This window comes from Oncorhynchus mykiss, chromosome 5 (assembly GCF_057628025.1).
Source record: "Oncorhynchus mykiss isolate SJ-2025 chromosome 5, ASM5762802v1, whole genome shotgun sequence".
Taxonomy (NCBI): domain Eukaryota; kingdom Metazoa; phylum Chordata; class Actinopteri; order Salmoniformes; family Salmonidae; genus Oncorhynchus; species Oncorhynchus mykiss.
Window position 1 is genome coordinate 68,475,488 of NC_143026.1, and position 19,187 is coordinate 68,494,674.

General features: G+C 45.5%; 1 protein-coding gene across 1 annotated transcript in view; it reads left to right on the forward strand.

Moving 5' to 3' along the window:
* gpc5b (glypican 5b) overlaps positions 1-19,187 on the forward strand; it is a 95,879-nt gene that overhangs the window by 61,964 nt on the left and 14,728 nt on the right. The window contains exon 8 of the mRNA XM_036978156.2: positions 16,535-16,670. Coding sequence (XP_036834051.1) covers positions 16,535-16,670 — 136 coding nt within the window. The remainder of the gene's footprint in view (positions 1-16,534; positions 16,671-19,187) is intronic.

Sequence of the window (19,187 nt, forward strand, 5' to 3'; positions counted from 1 at the left end):
ATATCATCTGCTCTTCTGCTATAGTAACAGCCCCAAGGGCAGGCAACAATATCATCTGCTCTTCTGCTATAGTAACAGCCCCAAGAGCAACAATATCATCTGCTCTTCTGCTATAGTAACAGCCCCAAGGGCAACAATATCATCTGCTCTTCTGCTATAGTAACAGCCCCAAGAGCAACAATATAATCTGCTCTTCTGCTATAGTAACAGCCCCAAGGGCAACAATATCATCTGCTCTTCTGCTATAGTAACAGCCCCAAGAGCAACAATATCATCTGCTCTTCTGCTATAGTAACAGCCCCAAGGGCAACAATATCATCTGCTCTTCTGCTATAGTAACAGCCCCAAGGGCAGGCAACAATATCATCTGCTCTTCTGCTATAGTAACAGCCCCAAGAGCAACAATATCATCTGCTCTTCTGCTATAGTAACAGCTCCAAGGGCAGGCAACAATATCATCTGCTCTTCTGCTATAGTAACAGCCCCAAGGGCAACAATATCATCTGCTCTTCTGCTATAGTAACAGCCCCAAGGGCAGGCAACAAAATCATCTGCTCTTCTGCTATAGTAACAGCCCCAAGGGCAGCAAAATCATCTGCTCTTCTGCTATAGTAACATCCCCAAGGGCAGCAATATCATCTGCTCTTCTGCTATAGTAACAGCCCCAAGGGCAGCAATATCATCTGCTCTTCTGCTATAGTAACAGCCCCAAGGGCAGCAAAATCATCTGCTCTTCTGCTATAGTAACAGCCCTAAGGGCAGCAAAATCATCTGCTCTTCTGCTATAGTAACAGCCCCAAGGGCAACAAAATCATCTGCTCTTCTGCTATAGTAACAGCCCCAAGGGCAGCAAAATCATCTGCTCTTCTGCTATAGTAACAGCCCCAAGGGCAGCAAAATCATCTGCTCTTCTGCTATAGTAACAGCCCCAAGGGCAGCAAAATCATCTGCTCTTCTGCTATAGTAACAGCCCCAAGGGCAACAAAATTATCTGCTCTTCTGCTATAGTAACAGCCCCAAGGGCAACAATATAATCTGCTCTTCTGCTATAGTAACAGCCCCAAGGGCAGGCAACAATATCATCTGCTCTTCTGCTATAGTAACAGCCCCAAGGGCAGCAAAATCATCTGCTCTTCTGCTATAGTAACAGCTCCAAGGGCAACAAAATCATCTGCTCTTCTGCTATAGTAACAGCCCCAAGAGCAACAAAATCATCTGCTCTTCTGCTATAGTAACAGCCCCAAGAGCAACAATATCATCTGCTCTTCTGCTATAGTAACAGCCCCAAGGGCAACAATATAATCTGCTCTTCTGCTATAGTAACAGCCCCAAGGGCAGGCAACAATATCATCTGCTCTTCTGCTATAGTAACAGCCCCAAGGGCAGGCAACAATATCATCTGCTCTTCTGCTATAGTAACAGCCCCAAGAGCAACAATATCATCTGCTCTTCTGCTATAGTAACAGCCCCAAGGGCAACAATATCATCTGCTCTTCTGCTATAGTAACAGCCCCAAGAGCAACAATATCATCTGCTCTTCTGCTATAGTAACAGCCCCAAGGGCAACAATATCATCTGCTCTTCTGCTATAGTAACAGCCCCAAGAGCAACAATATCATCTGCTCTTCTGCTATAGTAACAGCCCCAAGGGCAACAATATCATCTGCTCTTCTGCTATAGTAACAGCTCCAAGGGCAGGCAACAATATCATCTGCTCTTCTGCTATAGTAACAGCCCCAAGGGCAACAATATCATCTGCTCTTCTGCTATAGTAACAGCCCCAAGGGCAGGCAACAAAATCATCTGCTCTTCTGCTATAGTAACAGCCCCAAGGGCAGCAAAATCATCTGCTCTTCTGCTATAGTAACATCCCCAAGGGCAGCAATATCATCTGCTCTTCTGCTATAGTAACAGCCCCAAGGGCAGCAATATCATCTGCTCTTCTGCTATAGTAACAGCCCCAAGGGCAGCAAAATCATCTGCTCTTCTGCTATAGTAACAGCCCTAAGGGCAGCAAAATCATCTGCTCTTCTGCTATAGTAACAGCCCCAAGGGCAACAAAATCATCTGCTCTTCTGCTATAGTAACAGCCCCAAGGGCAGCAAAATCATCTGCTCTTCTGCTATAGTAACAGCCCCAAGGGCAGCAAAATCATCTGCTCTTCTGCTATAGTAACAGCCCCAAGGGCAGCAAAATCATCTGCTCTTCTGCTATAGTAACAGCCCCAAGGACAACAAAATTATCTGCTCTTCTGCTATAGTAACAGCCCCAAGGGCAACAATATAATCTGCTCTTCTGCTATAGTAACAGCCCCAAGGGCAGGCAACAATATCATCTGCTCTTCTGCTATAGTAACAGCCCCAAGGGCAGCAAAATCATCTGCTCTTCTGCTATAGTAACAGCTCCAAGGGCAACAAAATCATCTGCTCTTCTGCTATAGTAACAGCCCCAAGAGCAACAAAATCATCTGCTCTTCTGCTATAGTAACAGCCCCAAGAGCAACAATATCATCTGCTCTTCTGCTATAGTAACAGCCCCAAGGGCAACAATATAATCTGCTCTTCTGCTATAGTAACAGCCCCAAGGGCAGGCAACAATATCATCTGCTCTTCTGCTATAGTAACAGCCCCAAGGGCAGGCAACAATATCATCTGCTCTTCTGCTATAGTAACAGCCCCAAGAGCAACAATATCATCTGCTCTTCTGCTATAGTAACAGCCCCAAGGGCAACAATATCATCTGCTCTTCTGCTATAGTAACAGCCCCAAGAGCAACAATATCATCTGCTCTTCTGCTATAGTAACAGCCCCAAGGGCAACAATATCATCTGCTCTTCTGCTATAGTAACAGCCCCAAGAGCAACAATATCATCTGCTCTTCTGCTATAGTAACAGCCCCAAGGGCAACAATATCATCTGCTCTTCTGCTATAGTAACAGCCCCAAGGGCAGGCAACAATATCATCTTCTCTTCTGCTATAGTAACAGCCCCAAGAGCAACAATATCATCTGCTCTTCTGCTATAGTAACAGCTCCAAGGGCAGGCAACAATATCATCTGCTCTTCTGCTATAGTAACAGCCCCAAGGGCAACAATATCATCTGCTCTTCTGCTATAGTAACAGCCCCAAGAGCAACAATATCATCTGCTCTTCTGCTATAGTAACAGCCCCAAGGGCAACAATATCATCTGCTCTTCTGCTATAGTAACAGCCCCAAGGGCAGGCAACAATATCATCTGCTCTTCTGCTATAGTAACAGCCCCAAGAGCAACAATATCATCTGCTCTTCTGCTATAGTAACAGCTCCAAGGGCAGGCAACAATATCATCTGCTCTTCTGCTATAGTAACAGCCCCAAGGGCAACAATATCATCTGCTCTTCTGCTATAGTAACAGCCCCAAGGGCAGGCAACAAAATTATCTGCTCTTCTGCTATAGTAACAGCCCCAAGGGCAACAATATAATCTGCTCTTCTGCTATAGTAACAGCCCCAAGGGCAGGCAACAATATCATCTGCTCTTCTGCTATAGTAACAGCCCCAAGGGCAGCAAAATCATCTGCTCTTCTGCTATAGTAACAGCTCCAAGGGCAACAAAATCATCTGCTCTTCTGCTATAGTAACAGCCCCAAGAGCAACAAAATCATCTGCTCTTCTGCTATAGTAACAGCCCCAAGAGCAACAATATCATCTGCTCTTCTGCTATAGTAACAGCCCCAAGGGCAACAATATAATCTGCTCTTCTGCTATAGTAACAGCCCCAAGGGCAGGCAACAATATCATCTGCTCTTCTGCTATAGTAACAGCCCCAAGGGCAGGCAACAATATCATCTGCTCTTCTGCTATAGTAACAGCCCCAAGAGCAACAATATCATCTGCTCTTCTGCTATAGTAACAGCCCCAAGGGCAACAATATCATCTGCTCTTCTGCTATAGTAACAGCCCCAAGAGCAACAATATCATCTGCTCCTCTGCTATAGTAACAGCCCCAAGGGCAACAATATCATCTGCTCTTCTGCTATAGTAACAGCCCCAAGAGCAACAATATCATCTGCTCTTCTGCTATAGTAACAGCCCCAAGGGCAGGCAACAATATCATCTGCTCTTCTGCTATAGTAACAGCCCCAAGGGCAGGCAACAAAATCATCTGCTCTTCTGCTATAGTAACAGCCCCAAGGGCAACAAAATTATCTGCTCTTCTGCTATAGTAACAGCCCCAAGGGCAACAATATAATCTGCTCTTCTGCTATAGTAACAGCCCCAAGGGCAGGCAACAATATCATCTGCTCTTCTGCTATAGTAACAGCCCCAAGGGCAGCAAAATCATCTGCTCTTCTGCTATAGTAACAGCTCCAAGGGCAACAAAATCATCTGCTCTTCTGCTATAGTAACAGCCCCAAGAGCAACAAAATCATCTGCTCTTCTGCTATAGTAACAGCCCCAAGAGCAACAATATCATCTGCTCTTCTGCTATAGTAACAGCCCCAAGGGCAACAATATAATCTGCTCTTCTGCTATAGTAACAGCCCCAAGGGCAGGCAACAATATCATCTGCTCTTCTGCTATAGTAACAGCCCCAAGAGCAACAATATCATCTGCTCTTCTGCTATAGTAACAGCCCCAAGGGCAACAATATCATCTGCTCTTCTGCTATAGTAACAGCCCCAAGAGCAACAATATCATCTGCTCTTCTGCTATAGTAACAGCCCCAAGGGCAACAATATCATCTGCTCTTCTGCTATAGTAACAGCCCCAAGAGCAACAATATCATCTGCTCTTCTGCTATAGTAACAGCCCCAAGGGCAACAATATCATCTGCTCTTCTGCTATAGTAACAGCTCCAAGGGCAGGCAACAATATCATCTGCTCTTCTGCTATAGTAACAGCCCCAAGGGCAACAATATCATCTGCTCTTCTGCTATAGTAACAGCCCCAAGGGCAGGCAACAAAATCATCTGCTCTTCTGCTATAGTAACAGCCCCAAGGGCAGCAAAATCATCTGCTCTTCTGCTATAGTAACATCCCCAAGGGCAGCAATATCATCTGCTCTTCTGCTATAGTAACAGCCCCAAGGGCAGCAATATCATCTGCTCTTCTGCTATAGTAACAGCCCCAAGGGCAGCAAAATCATCTGCTCTTCTGCTATAGTAACAGCCCTAAGGGCAGCAAAATCATCTGCTCTTCTGCTATAGTAACAGCCCCAAGGGCAACAAAATCATCTGCTCTTCTGCTATAGTAACAGCCCCAAGGGCAGCAAAATCATCTGCTCTTCTGCTATAGTAACAGCCCCAAGGGCAGCAAAATCATCTGCTCTTCTGCTATAGTAACAGCCCCAAGGGCAGCAAAATCATCTGCTCTTCTGCTATAGTAACAGCCCCAAGGGCAACAAAATTATCTGCTCTTCTGCTATAGTAACAGCCCCAAGGGCAACAATATAATCTGCTCTTCTGCTATAGTAACAGCCCCAAGGGCAGGCAACAATATCATCTGCTCTTCTGCTATAGTAACAGCCCCAAGGGCAGCAAAATCATCTGCTCTTCTGCTATAGTAACAGCTCCAAGGGCAACAAAATCATCTGCTCTTCTGCTATAGTAACAGCCCCAAGAGCAACAAAATCATCTGCTCTTCTGCTATAGTAACAGCCCCAAGAGCAACAATATCATCTGCTCTTCTGCTATAGTAACAGCCCCAAGGGCAACAATATAATCTGCTCTTCTGCTATAGTAACAGCCCCAAGGGCAGGCAACAATATCATCTGCTCTTCTGCTATAGTAACAGCCCCAAGGGCAGGCAACAATATCATCTGCTCTTCTGCTATAGTAACAGCCCCAAGAGCAACAATATCATCTGCTCTTCTGCTATAGTAACAGCCCCAAGGGCAACAATATCATCTGCTCTTCTGCTATAGTAACAGCCCCAAGAGCAACAATATCATCTGCTCTTCTGCTATAGTAACAGCCCCAAGGGCAACAATATCATCTGCTCTTCTGCTATAGTAACAGCCCCAAGAGCAACAATATCATCTGCTCTTCTGCTATAGTAACAGCCCCAAGGGCAACAATATCATCTGCTCTTCTGCTATAGTAACAGCCCCAAGGGCAGGCAACAATATCATCTGCTCTTCTGCTATAGTAACAGCCCCAAGAGCAACAATATCATCTGCTCTTCTGCTATAGTAACAGCTCCAAGGGCAGGCAACAATATCATCTGCTCTTCTGCTATAGTAACAGCCCCAAGGGCAACAATATCATCTGCTCCTCTGCTATAGTAACAGCCCCAAGGGCAAGAAAATCATCTGCTCTTCTGCTATAGTAACAGCTCCAAGGGCAGCAATATCATCTGCTCTTCTGCTATAGTAACAGCCCCAAGAGCAACAATATCATCTGCTCTTCTGCTATAGTAACAGCCCCAAGGGCAGCAAAATCATCTGCTCTTCTGCTATAGTAACATCCCCAAGAGCAACAATATCATCTGCTCTTCTGCTATAGTAACAGCCCCAAGGGCAGGCAACAATATCATCTGCTCTTCTGCTATAGTAACAGCCCCAAGGGCAGGCAACAAAATCATCTGCTCTTCTGCTATAGTAACAGCCCCAAGGGCAGCAAAATCATCTGCTCTTCTGCTATAGTAACAGCCCCAAGGGCAGCAAAATCATCTGCTCTTCTGCTATAGTAACAGCCCCAAGGGCAACAATATCATCTGCTCTTCTGCTATAGTAACAGCCCCAAGGGCAGGCAACAATATCATCTGCTCTTCTGCTATAGTAACAGCCCCAAGGGCAACAATATCATCTGCTCTTCTGCTATAGTAACAGCCCCAAGGGCAGGCAACAAAATCATCTGCTCTTCTGCTATAGTAACAGCCCCAAGGGCAGCAAAATCATCTGCTCTTCTGCTATAGTAACATCCCCAAGGGCAGCAATATCATCTGCTCTTCTGCTATAGTAACAGCCCCAAGGGCAGCAATATAATCTGCTCTTCTGCTATAGTAACAGCCCCAAGGGCAGGCAACAATATCATCTGCTCTTCTGCTATAGTAACAGCCCCAAGAGCAACAATATCATCTGCTCTTCTGCTATAGTAACAGCCCCAAGGGCAACAATATCATCTGCTCTTCTGCTATAGTAACAGCCCCAAGAGCAACAATATCATCTGCTCTTCTGCTATAGTAACAGCCCCAAGGGCAACAATATCATCTGCTCTTCTGCTATAGTAACAGCCCCAAGAGCAACAATATCATCTGCTCTTCTGCTATAGTAACAGCCCCAAGGGCAACAATATCATCTGCTCTTCTGCTATAGTAACAGCTCCAAGGGCAGGCAACAATATCATCTGCTCTTCTGCTATAGTAACAGCCCCAAGGGCAACAATATCATCTGCTCTTCTGCTATAGTAACAGCCCCAAGGGCAGGCAACAAAATCATCTGCTCTTCTGCTATAGTAACAGCCCCAAGGGCAGCAAAATCATCTGCTCTTCTGCTATAGTAACATCCCCAAGGGCAGCAATATCATCTGCTCTTCTGCTATAGTAACAGCCCCAAGGGCAGCAATATCATCTGCTCTTCTGCTATAGTAACAGCCCCAAGGGCAGCAAAATCATCTGCTCTTCTGCTATAGTAACAGCCCTAAGGGCAGCAAAATCATCTGCTCTTCTGCTATAGTAACAGCCCCAAGGGCAACAAAATCATCTGCTCTTCTGCTATAGTAACAGCCCCAAGGGCAGCAAAATCATCTGCTCTTCTGCTATAGTAACAGCCCCAAGGGCAGCAAAATCATCTGCTCTTCTGCTATAGTAACAGCCCCAAGGGCAGCAAAATCATCTGCTCTTCTGCTATAGTAACAGCCCCAAGGGCAACAAAATTATCTGCTCTTCTGCTATAGTAACAGCCCCAAGGGCAACAATATAATCTGCTCTTCTGCTATAGTAACAGCCCCAAGGGCAGGCAACAATATCATCTGCTCTTCTGCTATAGTAACAGCCCCAAGGGCAGCAAAATCATCTGCTCTTCTGCTATAGTAACAGCTCCAAGGGCAACAAAATCATCTGCTCTTCTGCTATAGTAACAGCCCCAAGAGCAACAAAATCATCTGCTCTTCTGCTATAGTAACAGCCCCAAGAGCAACAATATCATCTGCTCTTCTGCTATAGTAACAGCCCCAAGGGCAACAATATAATCTGCTCTTCTGCTATAGTAACAGCCCCAAGGGCAGGCAACAATATCATCTGCTCTTCTGCTATAGTAACAGCCCCAAGGGCAGGCAACAATATCATCTGCTCTTCTGCTATAGTAACAGCCCCAAGAGCAACAATATCATCTGCTCTTCTGCTATAGTAACAGCCCCAAGGGCAACAATATCATCTGCTCTTCTGCTATAGTAACAGCCCCAAGAGCAACAATATCATCTGCTCTTCTGCTATAGTAACAGCCCCAAGGGCAACAATATCATCTGCTCTTCTGCTATAGTAACAGCCCCAAGAGCAACAATATCATCTGCTCTTCTGCTATAGTAACAGCCCCAAGGGCAACAATATCATCTGCTCTTCTGCTATAGTAACAGCCCCAAGGGCAGGCAACAATATCATCTGCTCTTCTGCTATAGTAACAGCCCCAAGAGCAACAATATCATCTGCTCTTCTGCTATAGTAACAGCTCCAAGGGCAGGCAACAATATCATCTGCTCTTCTGCTATAGTAACAGCCCCAAGGGCAACAATATCATCTGCTCCTCTGCTATAGTAACAGCCCCAAGGGCAAGAAAATCATCTGCTCTTCTGCTATAGTAACAGCTCCAAGGGCAGCAATATCATCTGCTCTTCTGCTATAGTAACAGCCCCAAGAGCAACAATATCATCTGCTCTTCTGCTATAGTAACAGCCCCAAGGGCAGCAAAATCATCTGCTCTTCTGCTATAGTAACATCCCCAAGAGCAACAATATCATCTGCTCTTCTGCTATAGTAACAGCCCCAAGGGCAGGCAACAATATCATCTGCTCTTCTGCTATAGTAACAGCCCCAAGGGCAGGCAACAAAATCATCTGCTCTTCTGCTATAGTAACAGCCCCAAGGGCAGCAAAATCATCTGCTCTTCTGCTATAGTAACAGCCCCAAGGGCAGCAAAATCATCTGCTCTTCTGCTATAGTAACAGCCCCAAGGGCAACAATATCATCTGCTCTTCTGCTATAGTAACAGCCCCAAGGGCAGGCAACAATATCATCTGCTCTTCTGCTATAGTAACAGCCCCAAGGGCAACAATATCATCTGCTCTTCTGCTATAGTAACAGCCCCAAGGGCAGGCAACAAAATCATCTGCTCTTCTGCTATAGTAACAGCCCCAAGGGCAGCAAAATCATCTGCTCTTCTGCTATAGTAACATCCCCAAGGGCAGCAATATCATCTGCTCTTCTGCTATAGTAACAGCCCCAAGGGCAGCAATATCATCTGCTCTTCTGCTATAGTAACAGCCCCAAGGGCAGCAAAATCATCTGCTCTTCTGCTATAGTAACAGCCCTAAGGGCAGCAAAATCATCTGCTCTTCTGCTATAGTAACAGCCCCAAGGGCAACAAAATCATCTGCTCTTCTGCTATAGTAACATCCCCAAGGGCAACAAAATCATCTGCTCTTCTGCTATAGTAACAGCCCCAAGGGCAGCAAAATCATCTGCTCTTCTGCTATTGTAACAGCCCCAAGGGCAACAATATCATCTGCTCTTCTGCTATAGTAACAGCCCCAAGAGCAACAATATCATCTGCTCTTCTGCTATAGTAACAGCCCCAAGAGCAACAATATCATCTGCTCTTCTGCTATAGTAACAGCCCCAAGGGCATCAAAATCATCTGCTCTTCTGCTATAGTAACATCCCCAAGGGCAACAATATCATCTGCTCTTCTGCGATAGTAACAGCCCCAAGGGCAACAATATAATCTGCTCTTCTGCTATAGTAACAGCCCCAAGGGCAAGAAAATCATCTGCTCTTCTGCTATAGTAACAGCCCCAAGGGCAGCAATATCATCTGCTCTTCTGCTATAGTAACAGCCCCAAGGGCAACAATATAATCTGCTCTTCTGCTATAGTAACAGCCCCAAGGGCAAGAAAATCATCTGCTCTTCTGCTATAGTAACAGCCCCAAGGGCAAGAAAATCATCTGCTCTTCTGCTATAGTAACAGCCCCAAGGGCAACAATATCATCTGCTCTTCTGCTATAGTAACAGCCCCAAGGGCAGCCACATCAATAGTGAGCCCTTTTTACTATAGGATATATAGTGAACAAAAATATAAATGCAACATGCAACATTTTCAAAGATTTTAACTGAGTTACAGTTCATAAAAGGAAATCAGTAATTTAAAATAAATTAAGTCTATGGTCTATATAAATTAAGTCTATGGATTTCACATGACTTGATAGGGGTGCACCCACTGGGGAGCCAGGCTCAACAATTTAGAATGAGGTTTTACCCAAAGACAGAAATACTCCTCAGTACCCCCACCCCCCTCAGACGATCCTGCAGGTGAAGAAGCCTGTTGTGGAGGTCCTGGGCTGGCTTGGTTACATGTGAGGCTGGTTGGACATACTGCTAAATTCTCTAAAACAATTTATCTACCATAAGGCAGCTTATGGTAGAGGCATACACATTACATTCCCTGGCAACAGCTCTGGTGAACATTCCTGCAGTCAGCATGCCAATTGCACGCTCGCTCAAAACATGAGACATCTGTGGCGTTGTGTTGTGTGACAACAAAGCACATTTTAAAGTGGCCTTTTATTGTCCCCAGCACAAGGTGAACCTGTGTAATGATCATGCTGTTTCTTGCTATGCCACACCTGTCAGGCGGATGGATTATCTTGGCAAAGGAGAAAGGCTCACTAACAGGGATGTAAATAAATTTGTGCCCAAAATTTGAGAGAAATAAGCTTTTTGTGCATATGGAACATTTATGAGATGAAACATGGGACCAAAACTTTACATGTTTCATTTTATATTTTTGTTCAGTATAGTACTATTGATGCTTCTTCAATCAATACATTATTGCATGTTGGTATGGAAGATCCAATAATCATTGTGTTTTCACCCTGTCACGACTTTCGCCGAAGTTGGTGCCTCTCCTTGTTCGGGCGGTGTTCGGCGGTGGTCGTCGATTTCTCAGGCAAACGTGAAGAACAAACGGAGCTATTTCGCCTACAAAAATAATATTTTTGGAAAAAAGGACATTGGCTATCTAACTGGGAGTCTCGTGAGTGAAAACATCCGAAGCTCATCAAAGGTAAACAATTTAATTTGATTGCTTTTCTGATTTCCCTGACCAAGTTACCTGCTGCTAGCTGGACAAAATGCTATGCTAGGCTATCGATAAACTTACACAAATGCTTGTCTAGCTTTGGCTGTAAAGCATATTTTGAAAATCTGAGATGACAGGGTGATTAACAAAAGGCTAAGCTGTGTCTCAATATATTTCACTTGTGATTTTCATGAATAGGAATATTTTCTAGGAATATTTATGTCCGTTGCGTTATGCTAATTAGTGTCAGTCAATGATTACGCTCCCTCATGCGGGATGGGGAGTCACTAGAGGTTAATGGAGTCAGCAGGTGCACCCAGTTCTCCGGTACCAGTGGAGGAACACGTCCAGCAGCACGATGGACGCGATGCTCCAACATCTTGGCACAGCCATGATGCTCCAACATCTTGGCACAGCCATGATGCTCCAACATCTTGGCACAGCCATGGATCGCGTGCTGCTCACCATGGAGCGATGGGAAAGAGGGGGTTTTCCCACAACCCCATCAACTTCACTCCAACCAACACCACCACCAACACCACAACCTACACCACTGTCCACCCTTCTGTCACCTGGACCTAGTGGGATTTGGCTCTCGCTCCCGAGCGCATATGATGGGACGGCTTCCGGGTGCCAGGGGTTCCTGCTCCAGTTGGAGCTCTACCTGGCGACCGTCCACCCGGCTCCCTCGAGATACGAGAGCATGTCCGCCCTCATCTCCTGTCTGTTTGGGAAGGAGCTTGAGTGGGCCAACGCTGAAAGGGGAAGTATAGACGCAGCGTCGGTCCGCTTGTTCCATATCAGACAGGGGATGAGGAGCGCATAGGAATTCACACTGGACATCAGGACCCTGGCTGCCAGCTTGGGATGCAATGAGAGTGCCCTGATCAACCATTACCGATGTAGTCTACGTGAGGACGTTCGTCGGGAGCTGGCCTGCAGGGACACCGCCCTTACCCTCGACCAGCTGGTGGATTTATCCATCCGGCTGGATAACCTGTTGGCCACCGGAGGGTGGGTGACCGGAGGGGGGGGCTGTTTCCTGCACTACCTGTGGCCGCAGAGGACACACTGCTGGTCGGTGCTGGAGAGGTTCCCCGGGAAGTCGAGGCAGCAGGCAGAGCACTGGTGGATCATCACAGGTGAGTATGCATCCAACTCACCCAGAGCTTCCTGTTGCGCACATGTATATATCTATAGAATTTCCCCGCATTCTCAGCATAAGGCGCTAGTAGATTCAGGCGCAGCTGGGAACTTTATTGACCGTTCGTTTGCTCGTAGATGGTTCCTGTTGATGTACCCTTCCCTGTACATTCCTTAGATAGTTGTCCTTTAGGGTCGGGTCTGATTAGGTAGGTCACAGCTCCACTATGTATGATAACGCAGGAGGGTCATGAGGAGAGAATTAGTCTCTTCCTGATCGATTCTCCTGCATTTCCTGTGGTGTTGGGGTTTCCCTGGTTGGCCCATCATGACCCCACTATTTTGTGGCAATAGAGGGCTCTCAAGGGATGGTCACGTCAGTGTTCAGGGAGGTGTATAGGTGTTTCCATAGGTGCAACTACGGAGAGTCCAAACCAGGTCTCCACCATGCACATCCCCCCTGAATATGCCGATTTGGCTCTCGCCTTCTGAAAAGAAGCTTTTGGACTGACGACCGCAATCTGGAGTACATCCGGGCGGGGAGGAGAATGAATCCTTGCCAGGCAAGGTCGGCCATGTTTTTCACCCATTTTGTGTTCACTCTATCCTACAGACCAGGTTCCCAGAACACTAAGGCAGACACACTGTCTCGGATGTATGACACAGAGGAGCGGCCCATGGATCCCACTCCCATACTTCCGGCTTCTTGCCTGGTGGCACCGGTGGTATGGGAGGTTGACGCGGACATCGAGCGGGCGTTACGTGCGGAGTTCACTCCCACCCAGTGTCCAGTTGGACGTAAGTACGTCCCGTTTGATGTTCGTGATCAATTGATCTGTTGGGCTCATACATCACCTTCCTCTGGTTATCCTGGCATCGGTTGGACAGTGCGCTGTCTTAGTGGGAAGTGCTGGTGGCCCACTTTAGCTAAGGAAGTGAGGGTGTATGTTTCCTCCTGCTCGGTGTGCGCCCAGTGCAAGTCACCTAGACACCAGAGGAAAATTACAAACCCTACCCGTTCCACAACGGCCGTGGTCACACCTATCAGTGGATTTCGTGACGGATCTCCCTCCGTCACAAGGATACACCACGATTCTGGTTGATGTGGATCGGTTTTCTAAGACCTGCCATCTCATTCCTTTGCCCGATCTCCCTACGGCCCTACAGACTGCGGAGACCCTGTTTACACACGTCTTCCGGCACTACGGGGTACCTGAGGATATAGTGTCTGATCGGGGTTCCCAGTTCACATCAAGGGTCTGGAGGGCATTCATGGAACGTCTGGGGGTCTCGGTCAGCCTGACCTCAGGGTTTCACCCAGAAAGTAATGGGCAGGTGGAGAGAGAGAACCAGGATGTGGGTAGGTTTCTGCGGTCTTATTGCCAGGACCGGCTGGGGGAGTGGTCGTCTTTCATCCCCTGGGCAGAGATGGCCCAAAACTCCCTCCGCCACTCCTCCACTAACCTGTCTCCGTTTCAGTGTGTAGTAGGTTATCAGCCGGTTCTGGCACCGTGGCATCAGAGCCAGATTGAGGCACCTGCGGTGGATGAATGGTTTTGGCGCTCGGAGGAAACCTGGGACGCTGCCCTTGTACGCCTGCAACTGGCCATCAGGCGACAGAAGGCGAGCGCCGTCCGCCAACGCAGTGAGGCCCCGGTGTATGCACCGGGAGACCGGGTCGGGCTCTCGACCCGAAACCTGGCCCTTCGCCTGCCCTGCCGGAAGCTGGGTCCGCGGTCTGTGGGGCCACTTAAAGTCCTGAAGAGACTGAACAAGTTATGTTATAGGTTACAGCTTCCTCCTGATTATCGTATTAACCCCTCGTTCCATGTGTCTCTCCTCAGTCCGGTGGTGGCTGGTCCGGGGGTGGGGGGGTACTGTCACGACTTCCGCCGAAGTTGGTGCCTCTCCTTGTTCGGGCGGTGCTAGCGTCCCTCTCCTTGTTCGGGCAGCGCTAGCGTCCCTCTCCTTGTTCGGGCAGCGCTAGCGTCCCTCTCCTTGTTTGGGCGACGCTAGCGTCCCACCTGGCCACCATCCAGTGAAATTGCAGAGCGCCAAATTCAAATACAGAAATATTAATTATAAAAATTCAGAAAACATAAGTATTTTACATAGGTTTAAAGATGAACTTCTTGTGAATCCAACCACTGTGTCAGATTTCAAAAATTCGTTATGGCGAAAGCATACCTTACGATTATTTGAGAACATCGCCCAGCAGACAAATCATTACAAACAGTAACCAGCCAAGTAGAAGAGTTACACAAGTCAGAAATAGAGATAAAATGAATCACTTACCTTTGGTTTCACTCAAAAGACATTCATTTACTCAATAAATGTTTGTTTTGTTCGATAAAGTCTCTCTTTATATCCAAAAACCTCAGTTTTCTTCAGTAATCCACAGGCTCAAACGCAGTCACAACAAGCAGACAAAAAATCCTAATTGTATCCGTAAAGTTCATAGAAACATGTCAAACGATGTTTATATTAAATCCTTGTTTTTAGCCTAAATAATCAATAATATTTAATCCGGACAATAACGTTGTCAATATTAAAGGTAAACAAGAAAGGCACTCTCTTGGACGCGCACATGAAAAGGGTCCACTCATTCAGACTGCTCTTACTCCCTCATTTTTCAGAATACAAGCCTGAAACAATTTCTAAAGACTGTTGACATCTAGTGGAAGGCGTAGAAACTGCAATTTGAGTCCTAAGTCAATGGATACCGCCATAGCATTGAATAGAAAACTACAAAAAAAAAAAAATCCTACTTCCTGGATGGATTTTTCTCAGGTTTTCGACTGCCAAATCAGTTCTGTTATACTCACAGACACTATTTTAACAGTTTTGGAAACCTTAGTGTTTTCTATCCAAATCTACCAAATATATGCATATCCTATCTTCTGGGCCTGAGTAGCAGGAAGTTTAATTTGGGCGCGCTTTTCATCCAAAATTCATCCATAATTGGTTTTGTGTTATTTATTGATTTATTGGCTGATTATTTTTCAGAGTAAAGTATGTTATTTTACTCAGTTCTGTGTCCTGCGCCTGACTCTGTCCTCACCTCTGCACAGCTGACACTTGACACACCCTAACCCAAAACATTGCTGTGATAGGCCTATCTGACTGATATGATTACGATGATCATGCTTCTTGACAGTGTCAAAGTATATTTCCTTAGTCCAAGTAAAGTGACACAGAATGGTCAGAATGCTTCTTGGCAGTGTCATAAAGTGTGTTTTCTACAAGTTATTTAAAATATGATATAAAAAATGACTGTAAAGGATTTAAGAAACAAACTTTTAAATGAAAGGAGAGTTCTTGACAGGGAAAACTCATTTGAATAAATGTGGGTTTTGACACTAATCTAGGCGTCATAACCAGCCATAAAAAAATGCAATATGTCACAACAGGTATAAATATATTGGTTATGACAGGGTTATGACTGTGTCATGACATGTTATGACACTGGGTGTCAAGTAAAATGTTACCCACCTGTCAGATGAACCAACATTTGGAACAGAGCATACTAGGCTCTAGTTGGATATCATCACATTTTGTTCAACACGAAACCCCTAATTTTGTTTTCGTAACGTTGATCTGTGCTGTCTGCAAAAGTTACACTTGTCCTCTGAATGGCAAGATTATTTTTCATACTTTATTAATTTGTGTCACATGCATTGTTCGCAAGATCACATTATGCAGACGAGCACAATGTTCTGTTGCAGAAGACTGGCTCATCAACATTGCCTGCAGTCAGATGTAATAATGCTGGAAAGGGAAGAACATCTAAGCTGAACTCATAGCTCTGTCTACCAGTTTGCTGAAATTTTATAATTGCCGTTTTTGATTTCACATTTTTTGGGGGAGGGGCAGTTTTATTACTGATGTATATGCACATGGGTTATGTCCATATTAACTGTCACTGTTGTATTCGGCACATGTGACAAATAACATTTGATTTGTAAGCAGATCAGTATGTATTGTGTGCTCTAGCATTCGTCTGTCCATTTAAATCATGTTTTGTTTTGAACAGTGGAACAGTACAGAATTTGATGTGGCTTATTTTCAGACAGGATTACCCCAATTGACCTCTGATATATGTTTGTGTGTGTGTTACAGGAGATGCAGGGTCAGATGGGCTGGGCGACAGAATGGGGGGCGTGGGTGGAGACGGGCAGTGGGACGAGAGGAGAGGCCAGCGGAGAGTGTGACGATGAGGACGGATGTCAGGGATCTGGAGAGGAAGACTTTACTGGTGAGTCAGAACCCCCCTCTTTAATTCATTTTTATTCCCTCACCCCTCCTTTTCCTCATCTGCCTATTGATCCTCCTCTCCCTCCCCATACTCTCTCCTACCTCAGCCAACTAGACTCCCTGTAGATGAGACTGCTGCTTGTGTCAGATGTCAGAGACTAATATTGAAACCTGTCTGTGTCTCAAGTCTACTACAATACAGTATGTTGCGGTTGCGTTAGCTGCCTTTTCCTCTCTGACTAATCCATATCTATACTTTCCCCTTATGATGTTATCTTCTGCTATATGCAAATGGTCAGCAGAACAGGCTGACAACAGCTGTCAGTGAAATAACACATCAATAAAACAAGTACCAGTGTCTTGTGTGGGTTTATCCTCAGTGTAGGATACTGATTGATTTGTGGACAGCATTTTTTTTAATTACTTCAAGTTGAATTGTTATTCTATTCTTTGTGGTAGAACTGGCTCATGGCTGTATACCAGCACTACTGCAATACAAAGGATGAATTATTGTGTACACAGACTCATAAACACTCACTTTCTCTTTGTAAGAGCTGGCTTTGTGAAAGCAACTTCACCAAAATAGAGGTGTCAAAAGGTGAAAAGGTTTGAAGCTGATTGCAGATTGTTCGTTCATCCAGTCTCTTCTACTCAGATCATTAGAAACAGTGCGCGAGAGAACAAGGGGAGAGCGAGAGGTGAGAGAGGAGAGATAAGCACTGATCCCTGGTTCAGTCAGTGGCTCTAAGATCTGTGGAGCAGGTAAATGACACTTGTCTGTCTGCTAGTAATTGCTGTGCTCCAGCAGTCTGCCTGAGCTCTTCAGAAGAGGATGGTAAAAGCTTTTTCTCAAGTCCTCCACAACACAGCTCAACCAGGGTGCATTTAAAGTGCAAGAAGAGCGACAGCGCAGGAAAGATGGGAGAGAGAAGCTTGAATATTTCTATATGAAGTATAATCTTCTATTATAGTGACTGTTACCTTCTGGTGAAGACATCTGTTCAAAGTCATTTGAAGGACAAGGGAGTTTGCAGCATGCTACACACCTAGTGGGAGTAATGATGACTGGACATGGTTATCTTTGCAAGTGGTTACAAATCCCTTCAATAGGGAAAGCAGTGAACAAGCAGGGTAAAGGTTGCACCTTTAAATGAGATTAGCTGTGACGATGACAATTAAATGAGTATTCGTGAGTATTCATGAGTATGGTTTGTGGCTTAATGTAACTCGTACAACACACAGCGAGCACTGATCCCGCTCATTTCCCATAGCGAAGTCCCTAGAAGCTGAATTTCAGAATGAGTTGTAGCTCAGTGAAGTGTGACTGCTGGAAAGCAAGAGCCTTGTTTCACTACTTTACTCTTCTGCACTCCGTCAAAGCCAAAGGTTAGATTTGGATACAGCTGGTACGGTCTGTTGACAGATTCTCATAAATTGTTGTCACACTGAATGTGTGTGTGAGCATGTAAAGGTGTGTGTATTTCTGTACTTGTGTGAGACTGGGACTGGGACTTACATTGATAGAATGGGTCCATTCTTCCCCATACTGTCAGCACTCCTAAAGTTCACATACAGAAGCGTAATGCAGGCCATCCTCTCTGTGCTCTCATTTCACACACACACATACACACACACAAAATGGAGCCAGAAGGGGCATCCTGAGAGAGCTGAGGAGGATTTACCCATTTGCCTCTCCTCTCTCTCTCTCTCTCTCTCTCTCTCCATCTCTCCGTCTGCTGAGGGAAGCAGATTGTGCGGTGGGATCACATGGAAGCTGAACAGGGGAGAGGCACTGTGAGATAACACTGGGGGTGGCTGAGGATGGGAGGCTATACAGGTCAGCTAGAGTAGAGACTAATAGTTGGACAGAGAGAACATGGTAGTAGAGCAGATGTACAGGTATGACTAGAATAGTAGTCCAATATGGTGGTGTGGGGGATACAAAGGGTAGAATGAGAGGAGAGGTTTCGACTGAGGTTTGCATCCATCCTGTTTTGAGCTAATTCTACCCCAGCATAGGTATGTACTGTATGTATGATTGTATGTATGATTGTATGTATGTATGTATGTATACGTGAAGCTACATCATAACTCAGTAACAGAATGGAAAAGGGGATATGTTGATTATTCCACAGTAAAGCTTCCATAGTGCACTATGCCTATGTCACGGAGTTACTTTCTATGATCCCCAAAGAGAGATATTCAGAAAAGCTACGCTCTACTGTGTCAGGATGTTAGATAATATTGAATCACAGATCTTTCTCTTTATTTATCTCTCTCTCTCTCCTCTCACTACAGTGTATCTATCTTTGTTTTCTGAGCTAGATTAAGTTTTCTCCTAATCCTACAATGATACCCTGGTCAGATTGGCCTGGTCCTCCCATGATGTCATGGTAGTTGTGCTATGATGAGTTATTGCTTGGTCGTGGTGAATCTGCAGTGGTGTTTGGCTGTTGTTTGATGACAATGTGGTTCCACTCTGCTGTTGGATTCCACTCTGCTTTAATAATGTGTTTCT